Genomic DNA, 21,147 nt, shown 5'->3' on the forward strand with positions numbered 1-21,147 from the left:
AATAGCAAAATATATATTCCATTTTTCTATTGTCTCTCAATAAAGCCCCAAAAGAATACAGCAGACCTTTTTATCAGGATATGTACTACCAGTGTCAGAGAATTCTACAATTTAGCCATTTTCAATTACCTTTAATACGCTCTGTCTGTAATATGTGTGCATCTATATATTCTTTTTGCCAGTATTTAAACATGGTGAAGCTGGTTTATGCCCAATTGGATTCATTGCTCTATATCTTAGAACACTACTAAAGTGCATTCATTATCAGGAAGAAAACACCACAGCAGTATTTGAGGCGTGCTTTTTATTTCTATTTTTCCAGCTTATTTCCAGTTATTGGTTTCAATAACTATTCAGTTACTTCTCCTGAGGTCAGAGAGAGATCAATGTATCATCAAATCATAATCAGAGAATCACAGAATAGCTTGGATTGGAAGGGACATCAAGGATCATCAAGTTCCAATCCCTGGACACATTGCACACTTCAAGAAAGAGAATACATTGCAAACAATAAATAGCATTGCAATATATATACATTTTTAATATCAAATGTCTACTCTGTAACACAGAGCAGAATTTGTCTGAATTTCTTAATTTATATAGGAAGAAACTCCTTCTAAGTAAGTATCTGAAGATCTGTGCGAAAAAAGAAAGGAGATCCAGAGTTCAGTTATGGAGAAGGCAGAAGGCAACTAGACTCACTTCAGGGTAAAAATTTAACTCATGTAAGCAAATATTTATTCCATACTTAGAAACTGACACATTGAACAAACAGCTACTGTACCTTTGAAATAAATGCAGCATGGTTCTTACAATCCTGCTTTGTACTGAAGGAATAAATTTTTGATAGGTTATCCATCGCTATTAAGCAAATAAACTATACTCTTTTAGCATTCTGTGTATCTTCTGTAATTGACAAGGCCAATTTTATTTTATTAGGGATGACTTCCTTTCTTTTTTCCTATATCTTTTATTTTTTATCCTCCATGTCCTCTCCTGTCTTTCCTTTTGCAGTTATAAAGCTACAGAAGTTGACAAAGAAAATTGCCTTGTACCATAATTATTTTGTAGTAAGATGCTCTCCAGAAATCAGTAACACAGTAGAACTGAACGTGAACAATTTCTTAATCCTTAATCCTGCTGCTATCATTATGGGCAAAATGCCTCTTTACAAGAATGCCATGTTTCTCAATTACAACTGAGACACACAAATTAAGGTATATACAAGATGTCCAAAGACCCAATTACTTTTATTCTTGAATCCACTGGACATTTTTGATCCACTGGACATTTTTACATGATTTAGTTTGACTTATAGGAGTATCATTAATTTTAGTCAGATGATAGTCAGATGAGAAACATTAGTTTGAAAGGTGTATGCTGAAATTTAGAATGATTGAGTAATATATATAAAATAGAGATTTGCCGTAGAAAGCTAAAGAGAAGCATAATTCAATCAGTCAGATTATCAAGAATAAAAGAAGATATTAATGGAAAATACAACTATAGCTTTTTGAAGATGTCAAAGAAAAGACAACAGAAGACAGTTCAGTAATGAAACTATAGGCCATAAATTAATTCTATTCTGGTTGAAGGCTCTCATGTTGACAAAATATTGGGTTGTTGGTTTTTTTTTTCTGTAGTGCCAATGCAAAATGCCCTTGCTAAATCATATAATTATCACAGAGCTGTGAAGTAGGCAGATGCAAAGAGTATGTATATTTCTCATAGTTAGGTAAATAAAAATTCAAGGATAAACTGCTTATTCACTGTTGGTTTGGTAATCTAGTCTTTGTTTAGTGTGAATCAAGCTTCTTGACCAATTAGAGGACCAAAACCAACACTCCAGTCATACCCTAAACTAAGGTAACAGTGATTTACCACTATACTGGTACAATTGTTTAGAGCACTATCAGGAAAAGGGATAACTCCTCAAAATTACATGTCATTTAGCCAGCACTTTGTACTGACTGCAATTGGTAGCAAACTGTCATAGGATGCAGTCATGACAGTATTTTCTGAAGTTCCTTTTAGCATATATTCTCTAGATTTATCACCAGTGCATAGAAAAGGAACAATATAATTTTCTTTCATCTGTGTGACTGTGGGGAACCATAGCAGAGTATTATGGAAGCTGAAGTCAATAGCTTTTCATCTATGTACCATTTTTTTACTTCATTGTTGTTGTATACATAAAACAAAAAAACATAGGCAGAAAGCATCCACAGGTAACTGCAAGAAAATAGCATTAGCAGGAGATAATATATGCTAATTTTACTAAAAAGACTAGAGTAAATAATTCCTAAATAATTACTTATAAATAATACTTTCCTTATAAAGTTTTGTCTGAGAATCTCAGTCTCGGATATCAAGTGAAAAATATCCTGTTACTTTCAGTCAAGATAAGATTTCAGTCTTAGATTTACTTTTATTCATCTCAGGAGATGTCTTATATTTCAGCTCTTCTGCCCTGTTCATATGTTAGCATTGCATTTTTCTATTCTTTGAGATTAATTTTATCAAATGGTACAAACTGTAAAATGCAACCTAAGTGATCCATGAGTAACAGCTAGGGAAAGGTTGTATTTCTTTTCATTAGCATGTTACATACCATATTCAGTGTTTTCTTAACTAAAAGAAATCGTGTCAGGATGTATTATAAAGTGTTAAGCTCAATGAAAATGAACATTCAAGCCTGTAAGCACTTCTATTACAAATGATTCATAAAAAGTGATTTAAAGTTTATATGACACACATTGGTTCTTTGGTATTTTTTGACAGCTGTTTTACAAATGTACTTATAGCTCAGAAGTCAGTTTAGACAAAAAAATAAATTAATATATTTATACAAAATTATCTCAACCTAAGTTAACTCTCTGTGGCAAGCACTTACTGTACAGTTCTGAAGAACTATGATGCTCAAAACGACAGAAAAATCATTCAACTGTCTTTGCTGATGGTATAGATTTCAGTTCCCAAGGATTGCTATTCCTATTGCAGAAGAATCAGCCTTTAAACTTAGCTATCCAAGCAGTCACTGAACTGAACACTTTGAAACTAAAATAAGTCCATATGAAATGTGAAAGATAACCACATATGAAACTTTCTTGTGTGTAAGTCAGAGCTTTAGCTATACGTCTCTGTGAAACTGTGCACTTAAGTCTTGCTTCTTTGTTCTTTGGCTCTATGAAGTAGTTGCTAAATAAAGACAGGCCAGTCTCTGTTCTCTGCTTAAACATTTTGCACTAACTAAAAAAAAAACAAATAGTCCTTAAAAAAAAAAATGAAGACATGGACTGGCAAGAAGAAATAAAGTAGTTCTTTCATTTTGAAATTATTCCATGCATAGTCAATGGTCTTTTTAATCTTTATGCTTTAGATGAGGAGGATTTAATAGCCTCTGCAAAGTTTTCTCTTAAAATGTCAGTTCTGGGAACCTGTTTTGATATTTTGAAGAAACAAGTGCAATCTTATGGGATTAGTCTCTACAAGGATTTTGTCACGTCTACACTACAGACCTGATTTTGTAATGTAACTAAGAGCCATTGCTAAGTAGAATTCTCAGTGCTCGTGATATGCTTAAATGGAAGTGTGTTCTTCAATTATGCCTGTGGTTTGCTATGACCATATTCACTGTCTTCTGAGTGGGAATGAAGGAAGTGGCAAAGTTGCATGGGAAATGCCGAAGAATTAAAGTTTTATGCATCCTTCATCTTCATTCAGATTTAATCTGATTTGGAAGGTATTGCTCAGAAAGTAATGCCTCATATATAATTCCCTGAAAACTACAAAAAATACAAAGAGTACAATAACACTGTGTGATAGAGCAAATTCTCAGGTTCAAAACAGTATTTTTCAACGTAATCACCACCACTAGTTATGCATTTTTGCCAACAATGAACAAGAGTCTGCATGCCATGTTCACAGAAATCTGCACCAGTGGAGGTAACCCACTGTTGCTGTCACCACTGCTGAAACACACCACCCACTGCCTCACTGTGCTCGCATGCACTGTTTGGCCTCCACAAACTTTCAGAAAGCATCCATGAATGTCAACGGACACCATTTTTTCTTTCTTTCATATGCACTTCCATCATTTTGTCACACCTTCCAGCTGCTGCCATATATCATGCTGCATCAAAATTTAATGGAATACTGGTGGGAAGGTTCCCTCTCCTGCCATACCACCAGCATCTGCCTCTGACATCATGGGCCAACACCATAAAATAGAAGTCATTACTTTTGGAGCAGCCTTCATATAATTACAAGCTTCAATTTCGATACTAGAAAATAAATCTTGTACTTGGATTGTTACTGTGCACAATTAAAATATTGTCATTTTTTCATCATCTTTCAGTTACTTAGACAATTATGAACGTAACTAACTTTACCTTGGTGCAGGTGAAAGTTGTATTTCAGTTTATAGCATAAAGAAATTAACACATTGATAAAGGGAGCTTGATTTTATTTTGGAAAGTTGAGAATTTCACCTCTCACATTCTGTTTAATATCAGCTAGATACAAAAAAGGAAATAATTTACAAATCATTAGGCCAAAACAAATAAAAACAACAACACCTAGAATCTTAAGGTTTTTTGTTGTTTAATTCAACAGTCCAATGTGAGTGAGGATGATCTTACAATTATGTGAAAAAGTACGGAAATCACAATGAAAATATTACTTCTTCAAAACACCTGCAGGGAAAAATATCTTTCAATTAGGTTGAAACTACTTACAATTAAAAAATGGTTCTTCTAGGCAAAATGGAGTTTCAAATACTGTTTGACTGTTTGGATTGGGGAATCACCAAATATTCAGTGTAAAAATCTTTGGGTCTAGACATGATAAATCAGGATTAAGTATAGTTAATGAGATTTCAGAGTACATTTCACAGATACAGTCTGTCAGATCTCAGTCAAATACTGTCAAAGTATACTACATCCTTATGATCAAAGAGGCATCAGAATACATAAGACTCAGTTGATTTTATGATATACCTTTGAGAGGTTAAAAATTCTGCTAGAAGGAGATCAGCTGTTTGTCATACGGTTTACCACAACAACTGCACCGACTTACTTGTGTATATGTATTTTTTTTCCTCTAGGCTGTGCTTTGGAGGTACAAATTTTCCCAGCTCAAAGGTTCTTCAGATGATGGGAAGAGCAAAATCAAATTCCTTTTCCAAAACCCAGATAATAAACAAATTGAAGCAAAGGTAAAAACAACCTTTTTTCTTTTATAAATCTACCTTAAAACATCTATTAAAGCAGCAGCTGGGAGACAAGATGAGTAAATCAAACTAAATTATTTAAAAGTCATTCAATGCTTGAAGTGAAAATAAAGGAAACCAAAGAAATCTGAATAACTGTTTGAATTTTTGGTAAGTTAAATTCTTTTATAGAGTGCCATTACATTAAAGAAAAAAGAAAAAAGACTTGCTGCATTTAGGAGTATTTGCCAAGTCTGTAAATCATTTTGATAAAAGTGGCTGAGAATTTGAATGCCCTATCTTTTTCTCTGCACTTGGTATCATGAAGAAACAGTGCAAAACATCCTTGAGTCAATTTGGGCAGAAAATACAGCAAGGATCTAACATTTGTTACTACAGCTCAATAAAAAATATTGCAGATTAAACATATATCCTCTTACAAGAAGATGTCATTGAAGCTTTGTGTCTTGGTCTATTTCAAAATTTCTATTTTGTGCTTTTGATTCAGGAGTTATTTTTTGAAAACAGTTACCCTGAAAGATTTATGACTAATTTTATGAATGTATTTTGAGAATTTACTCTCCCAGTATGCGTAAGGATGTGATCTCCCTGGTAACATGGAAACTGCCTGAGAATCTTTTTCATTAGAATTCCAACATTTTTGTAATCCTGATTATGTTTGCTTGGATGTGCTTTAAAGCTGGCTTTTGAAGCCCTTACTATACTGTTTTCCCAGCTATTTATTTGATTTTAAATGTTATATTCAATATAACAACTGTATACAAGAGCTCCCATTAAATCAGTACAAATGAAGTGTGGTGGACTTTCTGTACATTCACATTTTTCTTCATCTCAAACATAAATATTCTTATTTCCTTCAGCAAATGTTGCACTAGTACCGAATTTCTTTTCTTCACTAATAAGAAGCCATAACTTAACTTAACCCTAAAGTTGTGAGGATGATTTTCTTTTAAGCAAATAATGGGAAACTTTTATTATGCTTCTAAGTAGCTTGTGGTAGCAGTGGTAATGAGAAGATGGTTGGACTAGATGATCTTATAGGTCCTTTCCAACCTTGTGATTCTATAAGTATAGTTGGAAATTGAAACTCAACATTTCTTTTCTTATATTTATCTCGTATTGCTATTACATGGACACAAGATTTTAGAACTAGCTAAGTTAATGGTGCAATATTTCTCAGAATTTTCTTTGGAATCCAGGAGCCAAATAGTGATGCTTTATTTCATCAATTTAAGAACAACGCGTAGTTACCAATCTAGATGTTGAGAAAGAAACATGGCTTTTATCATTTTATTTTATTTTATTTTTAATTAAATCTGTCATGCTAATCACTTTTTAAAACTTTATGTTACTGTTGTTCCCAGATAAACTGAACAGAGCTTTATTTCTAGGAAACTTCACCTTTCCACCTTTTATCAAAGTAGAAATTATTCCTCTAAGTTATGAAGGCATAATATTGTTCAAACTTATTAGCATCCTAATTAATATACTGTCATGTTCTCTAGCTGCTTTTATTGATTATAAATTTAATCTTTCATGTTGATCAATTTAGAAATATATATATATATAATTTTCTTGATACTCAAAGCAAATCAGTTACATTACGGTCAAAAAATGTCAGATTATATTGTGTTTGGACAGTGTTACAACATTTATCAACTTTCTATTTGCTTATATATGAAGTACATTGTTTAGTCTAAAAACTGTAAGATATACTTGTCTGTCGAAAGAATGAAAACATTTTTATGTCATATTTTTTAACTTTGGTTAGATTAAAATTCTGTGAATAGGCCTCTCTGCATCCACTGAACCTTTCAAGTATTTAAAGCACTATTCAGCAAGAAAAGATCTGGAACAATCTAGCTTCTATTTTTTGGACTTTATTAATGTTACAGATCTGGAGACATATCTTTTTGGGAAACCCTCTAGTCATTAAGAAATATTAATCAGATTTTAAGAAATGCTTGTAATGCCAGGTTTCATGCATGCTGTATGCAGGCTTCATTTGGAATCAGATGGTGGGAATTTTCTCAAACAGCTGTTAAAGGTTGTGATGAATATTCATAGTGAAAGCTATCACCACCTGTTAAATGAAACTCTGAGCTGCAGAAGGCCTGGAGACCTGCTGTTGTAAGGAGGACATATAGGGTAATGTTTTATTGAGATAAATATAATTGTCTGCCTATTATATTGTGTGGGAAATATAGTGGGATGAGGACTTACAGCTGAGACAAAAAATTCTAAGGAGTCATTACCTCAAGTTGTTAGGGTTTTTCATTTTTGCATTCTCAAACAGTAGCGAGAAATCACTGAGGCGAGTAACTATGATACAGCTCAATATGATACTAGAAGTGAGAGTAGGTTTTTCCTCTTCATCATCAACATTATCATGCTCTATGCAGAAACTGCTATGGTGTGCTCATACTTGATTTGAGACTCCTGCTCTTCTTGTTCTGCAGTACTTCTTTTCCTCCATATCTGAGTTTCAACTGTGCTGCTGACAAGATACGTTTAAAGTTTTTAATGCGCTATAATTCAGTTTCACCTTGCAAATGTAAAATGGTTCAGTTACAGACTGATTGATTGATTTCCAGTAATACTGGTTTAATCCTAGAATTCCTTCATGTAAAAATGTGAGTTATCAAAATCCAAATGCTTCCTATCTTCACTTTATATAATACTGCACATTTGTGTGCAGCCTGTGTACAGTTATGGCTTGTTGTGTCTGTGTGATAATATCCTTTATATCTTAAATATTTACTCATGATCTGGAGAATTAAGAGTGGTAGAGTGTTCTGGTAATTAATGTTGATTAACATTTAAAAAAGAAACAATTATGCAGCAGTGTTTTAAATTTTAGCCTTACTGACTTTATAGTTTCCTCTTTATTCTGATTGAATATAAAGAACAATCTTTTCTAGTGTTACAAAATCTGAGATATTTTTTGAGAAAGAAATGCAGAACTATATCCTTTCATCAGTCAACTTTTGTTTTTGAAAAACACACTTGCCGCCAGAGTTTACATTGCTAAGCGAAAGTCCTTCACTGACACAGAAAACCTAATATTTTTATAACGCTGTCAAAATATTTCAGTGTTTTTCATGCCTGACTTAACAAAATTAAAAATGGCATGTTTTGAGATGAACAACATATGTTTTATATTTGGTTACTGTTTAATTAGGAATACTTCTTTCAGGCTCAAAAATGGTTTAACGTTTAAACTTAGAGACTTTGTACTGATGCTTTTGTTTGGCCTCACTGAAACAACATCATGCTACTGTAACGATGCATAGTATAGAATAAAGGAAGTGTTTCCTCGTAGACATGAACAATTGCAGTCTGAAAAACCTGAACAGTAATTACCATAGGTCATACTGGTGGTCAATGGCAGAGTGCCTGCCAATCAAACACCTGACTTTGAAGGTCTCAAAGTTAAGGTCTAAGTAGTTTCTGAGATGTAAACCATTTAGAGGCAACATTAATCACCAATACTTCTTAGACGTTCCAATCTGTAGGTTATTTCACAGCTGTCACTCAGCAGGAGATATTGCACAGGTTTGCACAGTCAGACAGAATTTTTCTGACTGAGAGCTACAAAACAGAGCAGTCGGCATGGTAGAGTGTGGAGCCTATGTGTCCCTCTGCTTCATCCCTGTTGTGCTGCTCTGGTTGCATTGAAAAAAGAACGGGACAGTTTCTTTTTTTCATTTATAAAACACAGAGGGATACATTATGCATCTTGCTATCTAATTACCTATTTCTTTAGCTATAACTTCATGATCTGTTAATGGCTTTTCAGCATTAGAGCAGCTTCCAGAGGCTAATGGAATCTCAGCACTGTAATAAACTCAGCGCACTATAATCTTCTGCTGTACCTGACTGAGTAGTGGATCACTGCAATGCAAACAGTTTTATGTTTTTCTGAGAAAAATATCTTAAACCTATCAAAGATTGTTTCTATACGTATAGACTCCCAAACATTGCAGTATTCAGGATCTATATATCTAAAGCAGAATTGTTGCTGGGTTTTTTGTTTGTTTGTTTGTTAGTTTTTTGTCGTCTTTTTTTTATTACATACCATTTCTATCTGAATTTTGTAAGTAGATATAATAGCCAGTAATTTCTGTAAACTGAAAGGTTGTGTGCCCCATCGCAATGGCAAGGATTTGATGCCTACTAAAGTAAAGTAGCAACAGGCTTACACAGTTGGACTGAGAAAATGAATGTCCTTCTTACATTTCAGCTCTGTAACATAAAGCACGGTATATATCTCAAAAACTATTCTCTCTGTTCTTTTACCTTTCTGAACTTGCAAGGATTTTTCACAGCTTAACAGCTTTCTCAGCAAAACTCGGCCAAGGTCACATAGCTGTGCTGTTAGCTTTTGTTCACAGACTAGCTAATGCCCTAAGCTAAGTGTCATGGAACAGTGGTGAGCAGCAATGAAGATGAAGATCTAGTCAATTGGGAAAAACTGTGGTGTCAGCAAAAGAAGGTGCATAACTTTAAAGATCTGGCATTAATATGGAGTGATGAATAATGCATTAATAACAGTTAATGGTAATTAATTTGTACTTGAAACTATTCCATATAGAAATCGAATCTAAAATAAGACAGCCTGCAGTAGAGATGTTGTAATGTGAACAAAATGTTTGCTTTCTGGTGTGTTGTAAGGTGCCTTGATGAATGCTTGCACTATTTTCCAGGCTGATATTTCTGCTCATTTCAAGTATATTCTCCAAAGTATAATTTTAATTTAATCCTTGTTCTTAGCCTTGAGGGCTTTTCTGTGATCATCACAGTGCTCTTCAAGTTCAGAATTTAAGTTTTAAATGGGTTTCAAGTACCTATCCTTAGTATTTTTACGGAGTGATTGCTCAATTGCAGTGACTGCGTTCTGAGTTCATATTTTTGAACTATGTGAGTTTGCGTGACTTAGTTTTTAGTTTTCCCATGTCTTGCTCAAAGATTGTATTTTTTTTGTAGCTGTTTAAAATCACATTCTACCCCAGTATATAGACATTTGATGAAGTTTATATGTGACAATACCATGATTTTTTTCTGAATCACAAACTAACAGTTACTTGAGTTTGTATATGTAGAGCTTAGGTAGCTGTGTCATTAATATAATGAAATATTAGCTGATTCTTTTTTGTCTGACATTATCTGTATTCCTTTTTTTCCATATTTGTCGTCTTCATCTTTTGTTGGCTTGCATTGTCCTGTGCAGTAACAGTGAATCTTCAGATTAATAATCTGAGAATATCTGGTATAATGACAGCAATGTTGAGTGAAAGTAGTTTGGTCAAGAAAGTGGGAGGATGATTTGAAGATCAATATCAAGAGGATACACTAATATTCCAATCTGGAAAGTGGAATAAGAGTAAATTGTGTTTTTGTGCATGAATAAGTAGTTGTGGCTTAAATTTGGATTTCTTTGCTTTGTGATTCAGAGCATCTGCTTTTCCCTACAGCTTGCAGACTTAATAGCTTGACAGAATATTTCTTCAGGTTTCTTAGGATTTGTTTGTTTCCTTGAAGCTGCGTGTGCAATGTGCACTACTTTGCTAGATAAAAGTGTGTTCAGACAAGCGTATGACTGACAGCAGAGCATTCTAAATGTGAAAACAACCAGGGGCAGTTAGATGTGCAGAAAAGTCTGTGGGTTCCCCTCCATTTTATGGCAGTGCTGCAGACCTATGACGATTTGAAAGTGCAAGTTCTCAACAGAAGTTGAGGGAATGTTTTGTCTGTCAGCAGTTCTATGTGAACCTTTATCTGTTCAGTAAACTTGATTGTGACTAGGCTAATCTGCTTGGAAAGTGTTGTTCCTGATGGTGGATCCCTTTGCATCAATCTTACTCCCTTGAATTCAGCTGCAGCTATTAATCAGACATGTATATACTCATCACATACCAATATCAGCCCACTGTGTTTCACACTGCTTAAAATTCCACTTTTAATGTGAACTCTGCTTGTAACAGAGTCAGCGTGTGACTTTTTTAGCCTCTAATCCACATCCGCTGCTGGGGAAACAGATGTGATCACAAGAGTGTGACTTCTGCCCTGCACAGTTACAACACAAGCCATCAGTGTCTTTAAGTACCTTCATAGAATTTGGTTGTATGCTTATATTTGTGTCTTCTAAATAAGCTGCATTATTCGGATCCTCTACTTAAGCCACCTTAAATGCATGTAATTTCTTAAATTGTGTGATCAGAGAGATCTGTTTAATTCGCTGCGTGATGTACCCATTGTTTCATGCCAAGTAGTATCTAGCATTCGTTGACTTGTTAGTGCTCATCTTTACTATCAAATTAATTTATGTATTGTTTCATCGCTAACAGCAGTAGCAAACCATTGGGACCTTCAGCAGTTGTGCCATTGCCTCACACATTTTCATTGAAGGTCCATTGAGCAGTGGATCTTCCCAATGTGTTACTGTTGCAGAAACACCTGTGTTAACTGGTGATAATAATTGTACTGTGAAATGCACTGTGAAAATTCAGTGTCCAGCAGCCATAATTATGATATACATAAAAACTTTCAGCAATAGGATTACCTAATTGACTCGAACAATTCTCAAACTGCAATATTTATTTTAATAGACTTGCTCTGTTGACACATAGGTGGAGACAGTCTTTCCAAATATAACACAGAGCTGATATCACAAATATTTGTAAGATCCAGTAAATATTTATATTTTCATCTTAAGCTTCAGTATTATTTTGTAGTACCAAAGGATACATTTTATTAATAGAAAAATTTCAAATGAAAAGTAATGATTTGAGTGACTGATGCTTCTTATTCAGATACAGTTTCCATAATTCCTTGTTTTCTCATCTTTGACTTTCCCCTATTTTTCTCATCTAAGATAAATTTTCTTATTTTGAAATTTTGATAGAAGGGGAAGAAATCTCTGGCATTGTAACAAAACTACACTTTTCCCAATATTTAAAATGAAAGTATCTCTAAACAGAATTTTTTTTAATGAATACAGATGGCAGGTATGTGAAACTTGGCACAAACTTCATCATCTTTATTGTGAATTGGTACTTAGGAGAGTTTAAAGAAGCTTGTAAGCAATTAAAAAATCATTTCTGAGCATTTCCAAGGACATCTGCTTAGGTTGTAAGAGAGTTGAACAGAACTCCACCCATTTCGTACATCGCTGGGATACTCTGCATATGTAGTATTCTGCTTTCAGGCAGTTATTCCGTCTCACACATAAGGGATTTCTGAATGTCTCCACAAAGTATTTAAAGCAATATCTTCCAGAAAAAACTCAAGAGGAAGGCTCATGGAATTTTTAGAATTTTATCTTTTTTGTTCTTGTTAAGTTCACAGTACTATCGATATTTCTTTATACAAAAGCAAAGCTGTCAGCACTAAATAACCTGGAAATATCAGTACTAGAGAGAAACACAAATAGGATATACCACAGTTCTCTGTTCCTGGTTTCAGTGCAGAAATCTACATAGGCAGTGAATCACAGTGGAAAGATCATAAAGCTGCATCACTATCCCTACGTGCATAACATCAATGTCTGCTTTCAAACACAGCACGTTTTTATTGATTAAATGCTAACATCAAAAACACATACTGAAGAATTCCTAAAAAAAAATTCAACATCATTATGATCCCATTGATAAGAAAAAATCAATTAGACACAAATGAAAACATTTCTATGTATACATACTTATAATTTTTCATTTTGTTTTGTTTTCACCTTGTTTCTAAGAAAATCTCATCTGAGGAGCTGTAAAAAAAAATATGCAAATTAAAGTAGAATGAAAAGAGCTTTGTCTAATATTTTTAAGAAGATTAAAACTCCAAGTATGTTCCTTACTTTTGGTACAATAAAAATAATTGCCTCGATGAAAACAGAGCCAGAATATCTCTGTAGTAGCACTTTATAAAAATTTTTGTTTTGTTTTGTATTGTTTTTAACTAAAGATTAGCATAGGTGAGATAATAGTTACCACTATGTGGTGACATGACAGAGGAATATGACATATGTAGAACTCAATGTTACTGATCTTTGTGGTTACATGCAGCAGTAACCCAGAGGTATGTAGACACAATGCACTCATTCCATTGATTGATTTATAAAAAGAAATCAACCTGCAAAATGCACCAGATTTGCATTCAGGGGGAAAACATACTGTATATGGCTGTCACATTCCTTCCTCTTTAGCAGGCAGAACCTCATATTTCTGTGCAGCTACTTTACTCAGAAATTTGTCCATATTAGCTTCCAAAAATTATTTATGGAATAAATAGCTCTGTATCTTAAGTGCCTATAATGTAGAACTATCAGATACATCAGCAAAATTACATCAGACTATTTCCATGTAAAACTCAGTTCATTCCTGGGTGCATGTTTGAGATGTCTTCTTTTGCTTCATGATTAATCTTTCTTTTTTCACTTCCAGGAGCTGGAGTTTTCCAACCTGTTTGCAGTCCTTCATTGTATTCATTCATTCTTTGCAGCCAAAGTGGCTTGTTTGGACCCTTTGTATGTAGGCAGTCAAGCAACAGCTTCTGCTGCTCCCACAACTTCTGGTACTGGCAAATTAAAGTATACAACTTGATATCTCACATTACAGCACTGCCATTTATCAAAAAGACTTAATGTATAGATATTCATAAGATGTGAAACTCTGGTGAACCATGTACATGGAAACCAATCCTGGAGACAAGACATCTTGCAGCATCAGCAGATAGATGGTCACGTGGGATCATAAACTCATTTCTGTTCTGCAAGACACCAGTAAATAATCCTCACAGAATCCCCAGAATAGGATGGATATGCTTTTAGTATGATCTATTTGTACTTATTTAGTGCTTTAACCAACACTGGAAGCAAAGGAATAAATGATGCAATGAGGCATTTCGGTATTTAATAAAATTTTCAAATTGCTGTAATAACACACAAAAAGAATTGTCATCTTCCTGTTTTCAAATGTTTTTATGACAATATGCTAAATTCTGAGTATGAACTTAGTACCCAATGATTATATTATAAATGACATAAGAGAAAGTGACAAGCATTTAGTACATAATCATGAAGAGATGAGCATGAAAAGACATTTGTGTAAGTATCTCTTCAAATAAGAAAGCACTTTAAGCACTGTCGTAATCCATACTTCTTTCCATACATGGAGTCATGGTACATTTTCTATTTTGTTCTTTTAACATTAACAACAAAGTTATAGCCATATTGACTGACACAGTTCAAAACAAAAACCCCACAACCCCACTTCCATAAGTTACTCTTCTTCAATTAAAAATAATATTACTTTAAATATAATGACAAGTGAAAGTTTGTAAAATATCCTTTCTACTATTTGCTTCCTCAATTTTTTGAAGAACTAAGAATCTGATAGTTTTTGCTCACATGATACAGATGTTGTATTTGCTTCAGAAACAATCCACTTAATGCACTGTTTCCATTATTAACCTTGATTTCACATCATAAGGTCTCAAGAAAATAGACATTCAATATTATTTTTGAAAAATGAGTCCAATCATTGAATTTGTAGTGATTTCTTTTTTTATATTATTAGTAAAAGGCAGGAATAAAATAAATAGCCTTTAATGATAGAAGCAATGAAGGAACGCATAAAGTCTTTGTATATTAAAAAAATACTACATCACCTATGACCATATAACAGAAATAATAGTTCAAGGGTCTCATTTAATGATCAAATCTGAAAGAATTTTACATTCATAACTAATAACTTATTAAAATATAGTTTTCAAAAATAATTTAATGTTGTGCTACTACGCATCAATGAAAATGGTAAAATAGTGGGAGTTATGCATGGGTTATAGCTGAAATATCAAAAAAAGGTGAGTTTTTTTTGTTTGTTTTTCGCAGATATAAAGAAAAAACCCTAAAAGACTGCAGAAAATGCATTTGTTGCACATTCAGAATGTGTGGAATATTTTAAATGATGCTTTCTGAGATTTCTACTTACAATGTTGAAATCTACATTTCCTTTTTTTTCTCTCTTCTTATTAAAGCACATGGAAGGTAAGAGTTAAGGAAACAATCTCCCTTGTGCAGCTGGAAGACAAACTATTTCACATCCATTTATACATATTAAAAGAAGAAAAAATTCATAATTGAATCCAGAGTAAAGCTTTTCCAAATGGGAGCAATTCAAATGTTAAGTGGGGACAAAAGATGAATGAACTGTCAGGGTAAATCATGCATCTGTCTTTTTACTTTGCAGTAGAAGTATTTGGATTTGTGTGTGTTACAAAGCGTCCTTGCAAAATGGAGACTGGAGGTAAAGTTGATTCTAGTTGAAAACAATCTGAAAATACATTTTCTGGGAACACTTTGTCATTGTCACAGGACTACTGGTATCTTCTTACTTCTTAGTAGAACTCCAAGTGTTACAGGATTTCATAATTGTGTTCCACATTTATTTTCCATGCTAAATACAATGGAATCGTCATAATCCAATGATTAAATATTTTAAGTGTCATCAAAATCCAATATTTTCGTAGTTATTATCCTGTTTATATGAATCTTCCCTAAATAAGGGGGTTAGATCCTAGTCTCTGCATGACATGTGAAACTGCTGTGGCTATTGAGTTTATTCCTGAGAGATTACAGGTCCCAAATGTTTTGAATCCAAAACTGCAACTTTCTGAGAAGTTTGCTGATGACAACTCAGATGTTCTCCTTGTCAAAAAGGCATGTTCTGGAAAGACAGTTCTGACAGACCACTGGCAATGATGAAGCTTTGTATCTGTTAATGACAGTTCTCTTCTGTGCTCCCAAATCATCTCATTCTGGTGAGCATTGCATTCAGACACCCAGTACAGGCATGTGAATGCCTTTCTAAGTTCTCTGGTGGTAGTAGAAGAATCTAAAATAATCAGTTGAACGTTTTCCCTTCAACTAGCTCAGATGATGTGCACAACGGCACCACTGAAACCAAGGGTTATTTAAGGGACATTGTTTAATATGTTTAAGTGAGCGTAGCATTTATTTGAAAGAGCAGAAACCATACTGTTGCAAATTGATCTAGATTAAGTTTTTCCATGATTTGAAAGAAAAATAAATAAATAAATAAATAAAAGTTGCTTCTTGTGCAGAAATGTTTTTATGCCATGCACTTTTGGGGCCTGGACTCTACCAGGGCATTCTACAGAACTGTCATGTATTTTGTTTGTAGAAACACTGTATTCATCAGTGAGAATTCTTTTTTAGTTGGGCATTGAATATTCAATATTTAAGAAGCAAACAGACACACAAAAAAAGAACCTGCAATTTTTATGTTTGTTTGTGTTTTGAAACCCTATATTTCAAAGACCTGAACTTGTGGGGCTTAATCAATATTTTTAGTTCCAAGAAAATAAAGGTGACCTTGGGAGAATATAAAATGCCATGGCCTTTACTACAGGTTAGTACTGGCTTGTAAGTGTGTGATTCTGGGGGCCTTTGCACTGACCTCAGATTATTCAGAGGTGGCTGCATCAGGCTTGCCCTCTCATAGCAAGTAGAAGAGAAATTCAGCCTTGAACCAATGGGACAATTTTAAACTGTGTCATAACTAATCATAAAACAGCAAAATATAATTTTAGTGACTATGTTTTTTACTTAAATACAAGAAGAAGACTCCAAATTAAAGCATAGTTAACTTCATGTGCATATGTCAAAATCCAACCTTTATGTTGCAAGTTATCACTTAACATATAAAATATAAGAAATACAAATATTTTGTAAGTCAGCATGGCCCACTGATTACAAAGAAAAACACAAAATTATAATAAAATGTCAGCTCTTGCTGAAAATCTGTATGCAAATTAAAGCAAATATTGAAAAGAAAAAAAAAATACAACAAACCTTATTTCCCACAAAGTAAAATATAATTTTTCCTTATGACATCATAAATAAGTTAAATTAAAAAGTATATGTCTTTATGCTTATACTTAGTACTGTGCCTAATGAAGTGATATTATATAGCATACCAAAAATATACACTCCTCAGTATCACAAAATGTATTTGATTTAATTTACTGTGCTTTATGATGGAAATTTTGGATAAGCTGACCTCCACAGAATTAACCATATGTTAGTTATAGTGTTATCATAATTTTGTTATGAACGTATTGCAGATTTGTAGACATGTTATTCTAGATTTCATAGGTGAATGAATATATTTCATTTCCTATATCTGCTTAAAAAAACAGTTCCAGAAGGCACTTTTGAAATAAAGATCAGGATATTATAAAATATTGATCATTTTATTTTGTTAATAAAGTGCAGCAAGAAGTTTGTAAATTGTAAGCCAGTTATTTTTTTAAAGCACATAATTTGACATTTTGGCCGTTTAAACTAGAATTCATAAAAATGTAAAATAATAATATACAGTATCAATATACTTTGAGATGAGATTCCTGAAACATATTGTTTTCCAGCTTAGTTCTTGATCCCACAGAAACTTTGTTTTATATTTACATTATATGCACTGACTTTATCAGAATATCTCACAGTGCACAGTTAAACATGAGTAAGTCATTGTGGTTACTACTTATTATTTTAAATATGATTTCTTTTATGCAATGCCTTAAGATGTTTCTTACATCAAAAGAAATATTAAAAAGGCTAACAATCTCATGAATGTACAATTGCTGCCCTTAAAAAATCAGCAGCTTTGCTACATATTGTTAAGTACCCCCTAGTATTCTCTATGCCAAAAAGAAAGTACAATTTTCATTCTGATATACCAATGCCAAGTCAAATGTAAATGTATTAATATTAAACACTCACCTATGTACTGCACTTTTAATTCCCTTATAGAATCTAATCCCTGAGAACACTGAGAAAGTGTTTTGTCAACGAAAAAAAAAAAAAGACTGATTTTAATATGTTCATCTTTGTCATCAACTTAAAATGTTCAAATTTGGGCACATGATGCACTCACCCAAGTTCCTTAAATTTAAATACCTATCATAGACACCTAGGATAGGACTTTGAGGCCCTCAAAATGGCAGGGCAGGGCAGTTTTGAGGTCGGACCATGACTTAGCAGTCTTAAGGTGTGTGTCTCCCCAGTGCGATGAAAGAGGTGCAGCCACTTTCATGGTTTCACTTGTTTTAGGAATGTGCTTTTGAAGCCAGGTTCCTGCCCTCTGCCTGTTACTATGTTGTTCTTCATTTGCCAGAGCAGTCTTTAAGCACATGAACTGGAATTTTAGGCTAAAACTAAATCAGCATCACACCAATAGTTCCAACTTCTAATGGGCATTCAGCTCATTCAACCTAAGTAAAGCAAGACCAAAGCCAGAATTCCTCTAAATTGCTATGGCTGCTGGATCCTGGTGAGCATCCTTTCTGCACAGTGAGTGATGCCCATATACTGTGGGTTCTGGAAGAACGTCCTTCATTTACAGAAGGTGACTAACAAGTCCAGGCTAGGTTAGTCTGCATTGCCCTCTTCCATCACTCCAAAGGGAAATAATTAAGGTTACATTATGCTGGTCAGCCCTCTCCCTGCTGCGTCTCTCTTCCTGTCTATCAGAAATACATACTTTAAAATTCACTCAGAGTGCTCCAAGAACACTGCCCCATTCTCTTTGCTCTATGCAGGTAGCAAAGCTGCACTCACTCAGCTATGTAAGAAAGCCTCTACATATTTAACACAGTCAGGGGACAATATTCAAACATTATGGCAAGGGCATCTGTGTACCAGAAGAGTGTTGCAGTCCGTGATCAACATTCAGAGTAAATTGAGTAAAGTCATCTTCAAGCTTAAGTGCTTCCTTGGCTAGGAGGGCTCTTAAGTGCAATTTTAGAATCATTCCTGGAATAAAGTCCATAAGGTCAATAAATTTTTATTTATTTGGCTCTATTTTCCCATTTTCAGGAAGTTTAATGAGAATAGCAATTCATATTCTGTCAGAATCAGATGGAAAATCAGGGATACTGAAATAAAAAAAAAAATTCTATTTGGATTCTGTATGTTGTTACAGTACATTACATACTCTGTTAAAATATGCTGAACAATGTAAAACTAAATGCATTCATTTAGCTAACCTAGTCAGTTTTCATTGCTATGATATGCACACCTCCCAGTTTCAACAACTCACTATGAGAATCTCAATCATATGTTACAGAAATGGCTTTATTATTGAGTATATACTAATATATAAAGCATAGTGTGTGTGTATTTGTGTGTGTGTATATTAGTATATACTAATGGAAAATATTCAGTATATAGTAAAGAAAGTTCCATATTAGACACAATTGTAAAACAGAAGCATAAATCCATGAAGCTTTACATTTAAAATCTTAATCTTATATTACTATAAAGAAAAAATATGTATATTAGTTGAAGAAATGGCTATTTTTGCAGAACATGCACAATCTGGATATATGATAATAAATTAATGAACATTAACTGATTTACTATTTCATACCTCCAGGAATTTTGATTTTTTTAATTATTCTTATCCTTAAGAATATTTGCAATATATGTCATAAGTTTTAATTTGTTATGGATAAAAATGACTGAAAAATGTAATAGAAAGTGCTATATATTTTATAAATATTAAAAATTGAAGATAAATATTCAATTTATTTATTTCATGTTCAGTTACTTTTTTTTGTGGTTGTTTGTAATATGTATTTGTGACAAACATAAGTCACTTAGCTGTTAAAGCTCATTAATGTACCACTAATAAAATTCTATCTTGTCTTTTGTTTTTGTTATGTTTTATTTTGTTTCTTTTTGTAATGGAACGTAACAGAAAAAATATAGAAAATAAATACTTTTTTAACTAATCTTTTGCATTCAGTCATACAGTGTATGAGTTTTATATCATTGAAAGTCAAATCTGTGAGATCAAGAAAATACTTGAAGAACCTGGGCTGCTATTGTCATTTCCCACCACCATGTTCAGCTGCATAGTCATTGCTCACAACCCTCTTACATATGTCCAACATGTTCATTTGCAGCAGTCTTACCCCACTGCCAAATTCACCCAGTTTTATAGTCCACTGTGACATGATATAGTATAGGTTATATCTATTTGTCCAGTTTGGGTCAGCTGTCCTGGTCCTGTCCCTCCCCACCTCCTTCTATACCCTCAACTCCTTATGAGCAGAGCCACAAAGTCTTTGATTTGGTGTAAGCACTGCTCTGCCACAGTGAAAACATCAAAGCGTTATCAACATTGTTTTTCTCTTAAATTCAAAGCACAGCATCATGCCAGCCACTTTGAAGAAAATTAATTTTATCCCAGCCAAAACCAGAATATTTGTGTACAGATATATCCCAACAATCAATCAAGATAAAACTGCAAGACAGATAAATGTAGATAATGCTTTACTGCCCAAGGGGCTCAGGAAAACAGTTTTGAGGATGAAAACTGAGTACCTCTGATGTAGGAAAGAGCTGAGGGCACAGAGACCATGGAAGACTAGGTGCACTTTGGTATTCTTTGGTAACATGCTGTAAATCAAAAGATAAATTTATCTCTTTACTAGAAGAAGAATGATGAAAAATCTTATTTTGGAGACAATTTATGAAATTCAAAGCATTTATTCTTGTGTCACTGCTACAGTGAAGAGGACACATTGCACGGGTCATGTGATTATGGTATTAGTTATATATGACTTGTCTGGAGAGTAGTTAAAAATCTAGAGGTATAAAGTGAAATTTATTCATTTTCCTAAAAGACACAACATAGAAGACAAAAAACAACAGCATCTGGCTAACAGTGTCTAGGAGCCCCATATCTTTGGATTTTGCCCTGTAAAATAGTAGTACTTGAAGACAGTAGTGATGACAGTCACTTTCTTCTTATTTTTCTGGGATTCTGAAAGTGAATCCAGAGCCTCCTTCAGACTTTTTTTGCTGAAGAGCTGAAGGCTAGGAAGACTTTTTACCAGAT

General features: G+C 33.6%; 1 protein-coding gene across 1 annotated transcript in view; it reads left to right on the top strand.

Annotated features, from left to right (window-relative positions):
* LOC104910332 (gamma-1-syntrophin-like) overlaps window positions 1–19,982 on the top strand; it is a 32,419-nt gene extending 12,437 nt beyond the window's left edge. The window contains exons 3-4 of the mRNA XM_010708900.3: window positions 5,105–5,215; window positions 13,666–19,982. Coding sequence (XP_010707202.1) covers window positions 5,105–5,215; window positions 13,666–13,824 — 270 coding nt within the window. The 3' untranslated portion in view covers window positions 13,825–19,982. The remainder of the gene's footprint in view (window positions 1–5,104; window positions 5,216–13,665) is intronic.
* Window positions 19,983–21,147: the final 1,165 nt, after the last annotated feature.

The sequence above is a fragment of the Meleagris gallopavo genome, chromosome 3 (genome assembly GCF_000146605.3).
Source record: "Meleagris gallopavo isolate NT-WF06-2002-E0010 breed Aviagen turkey brand Nicholas breeding stock chromosome 3, Turkey_5.1, whole genome shotgun sequence".
NCBI lineage: Eukaryota > Metazoa > Chordata > Aves > Galliformes > Phasianidae > Meleagris > Meleagris gallopavo.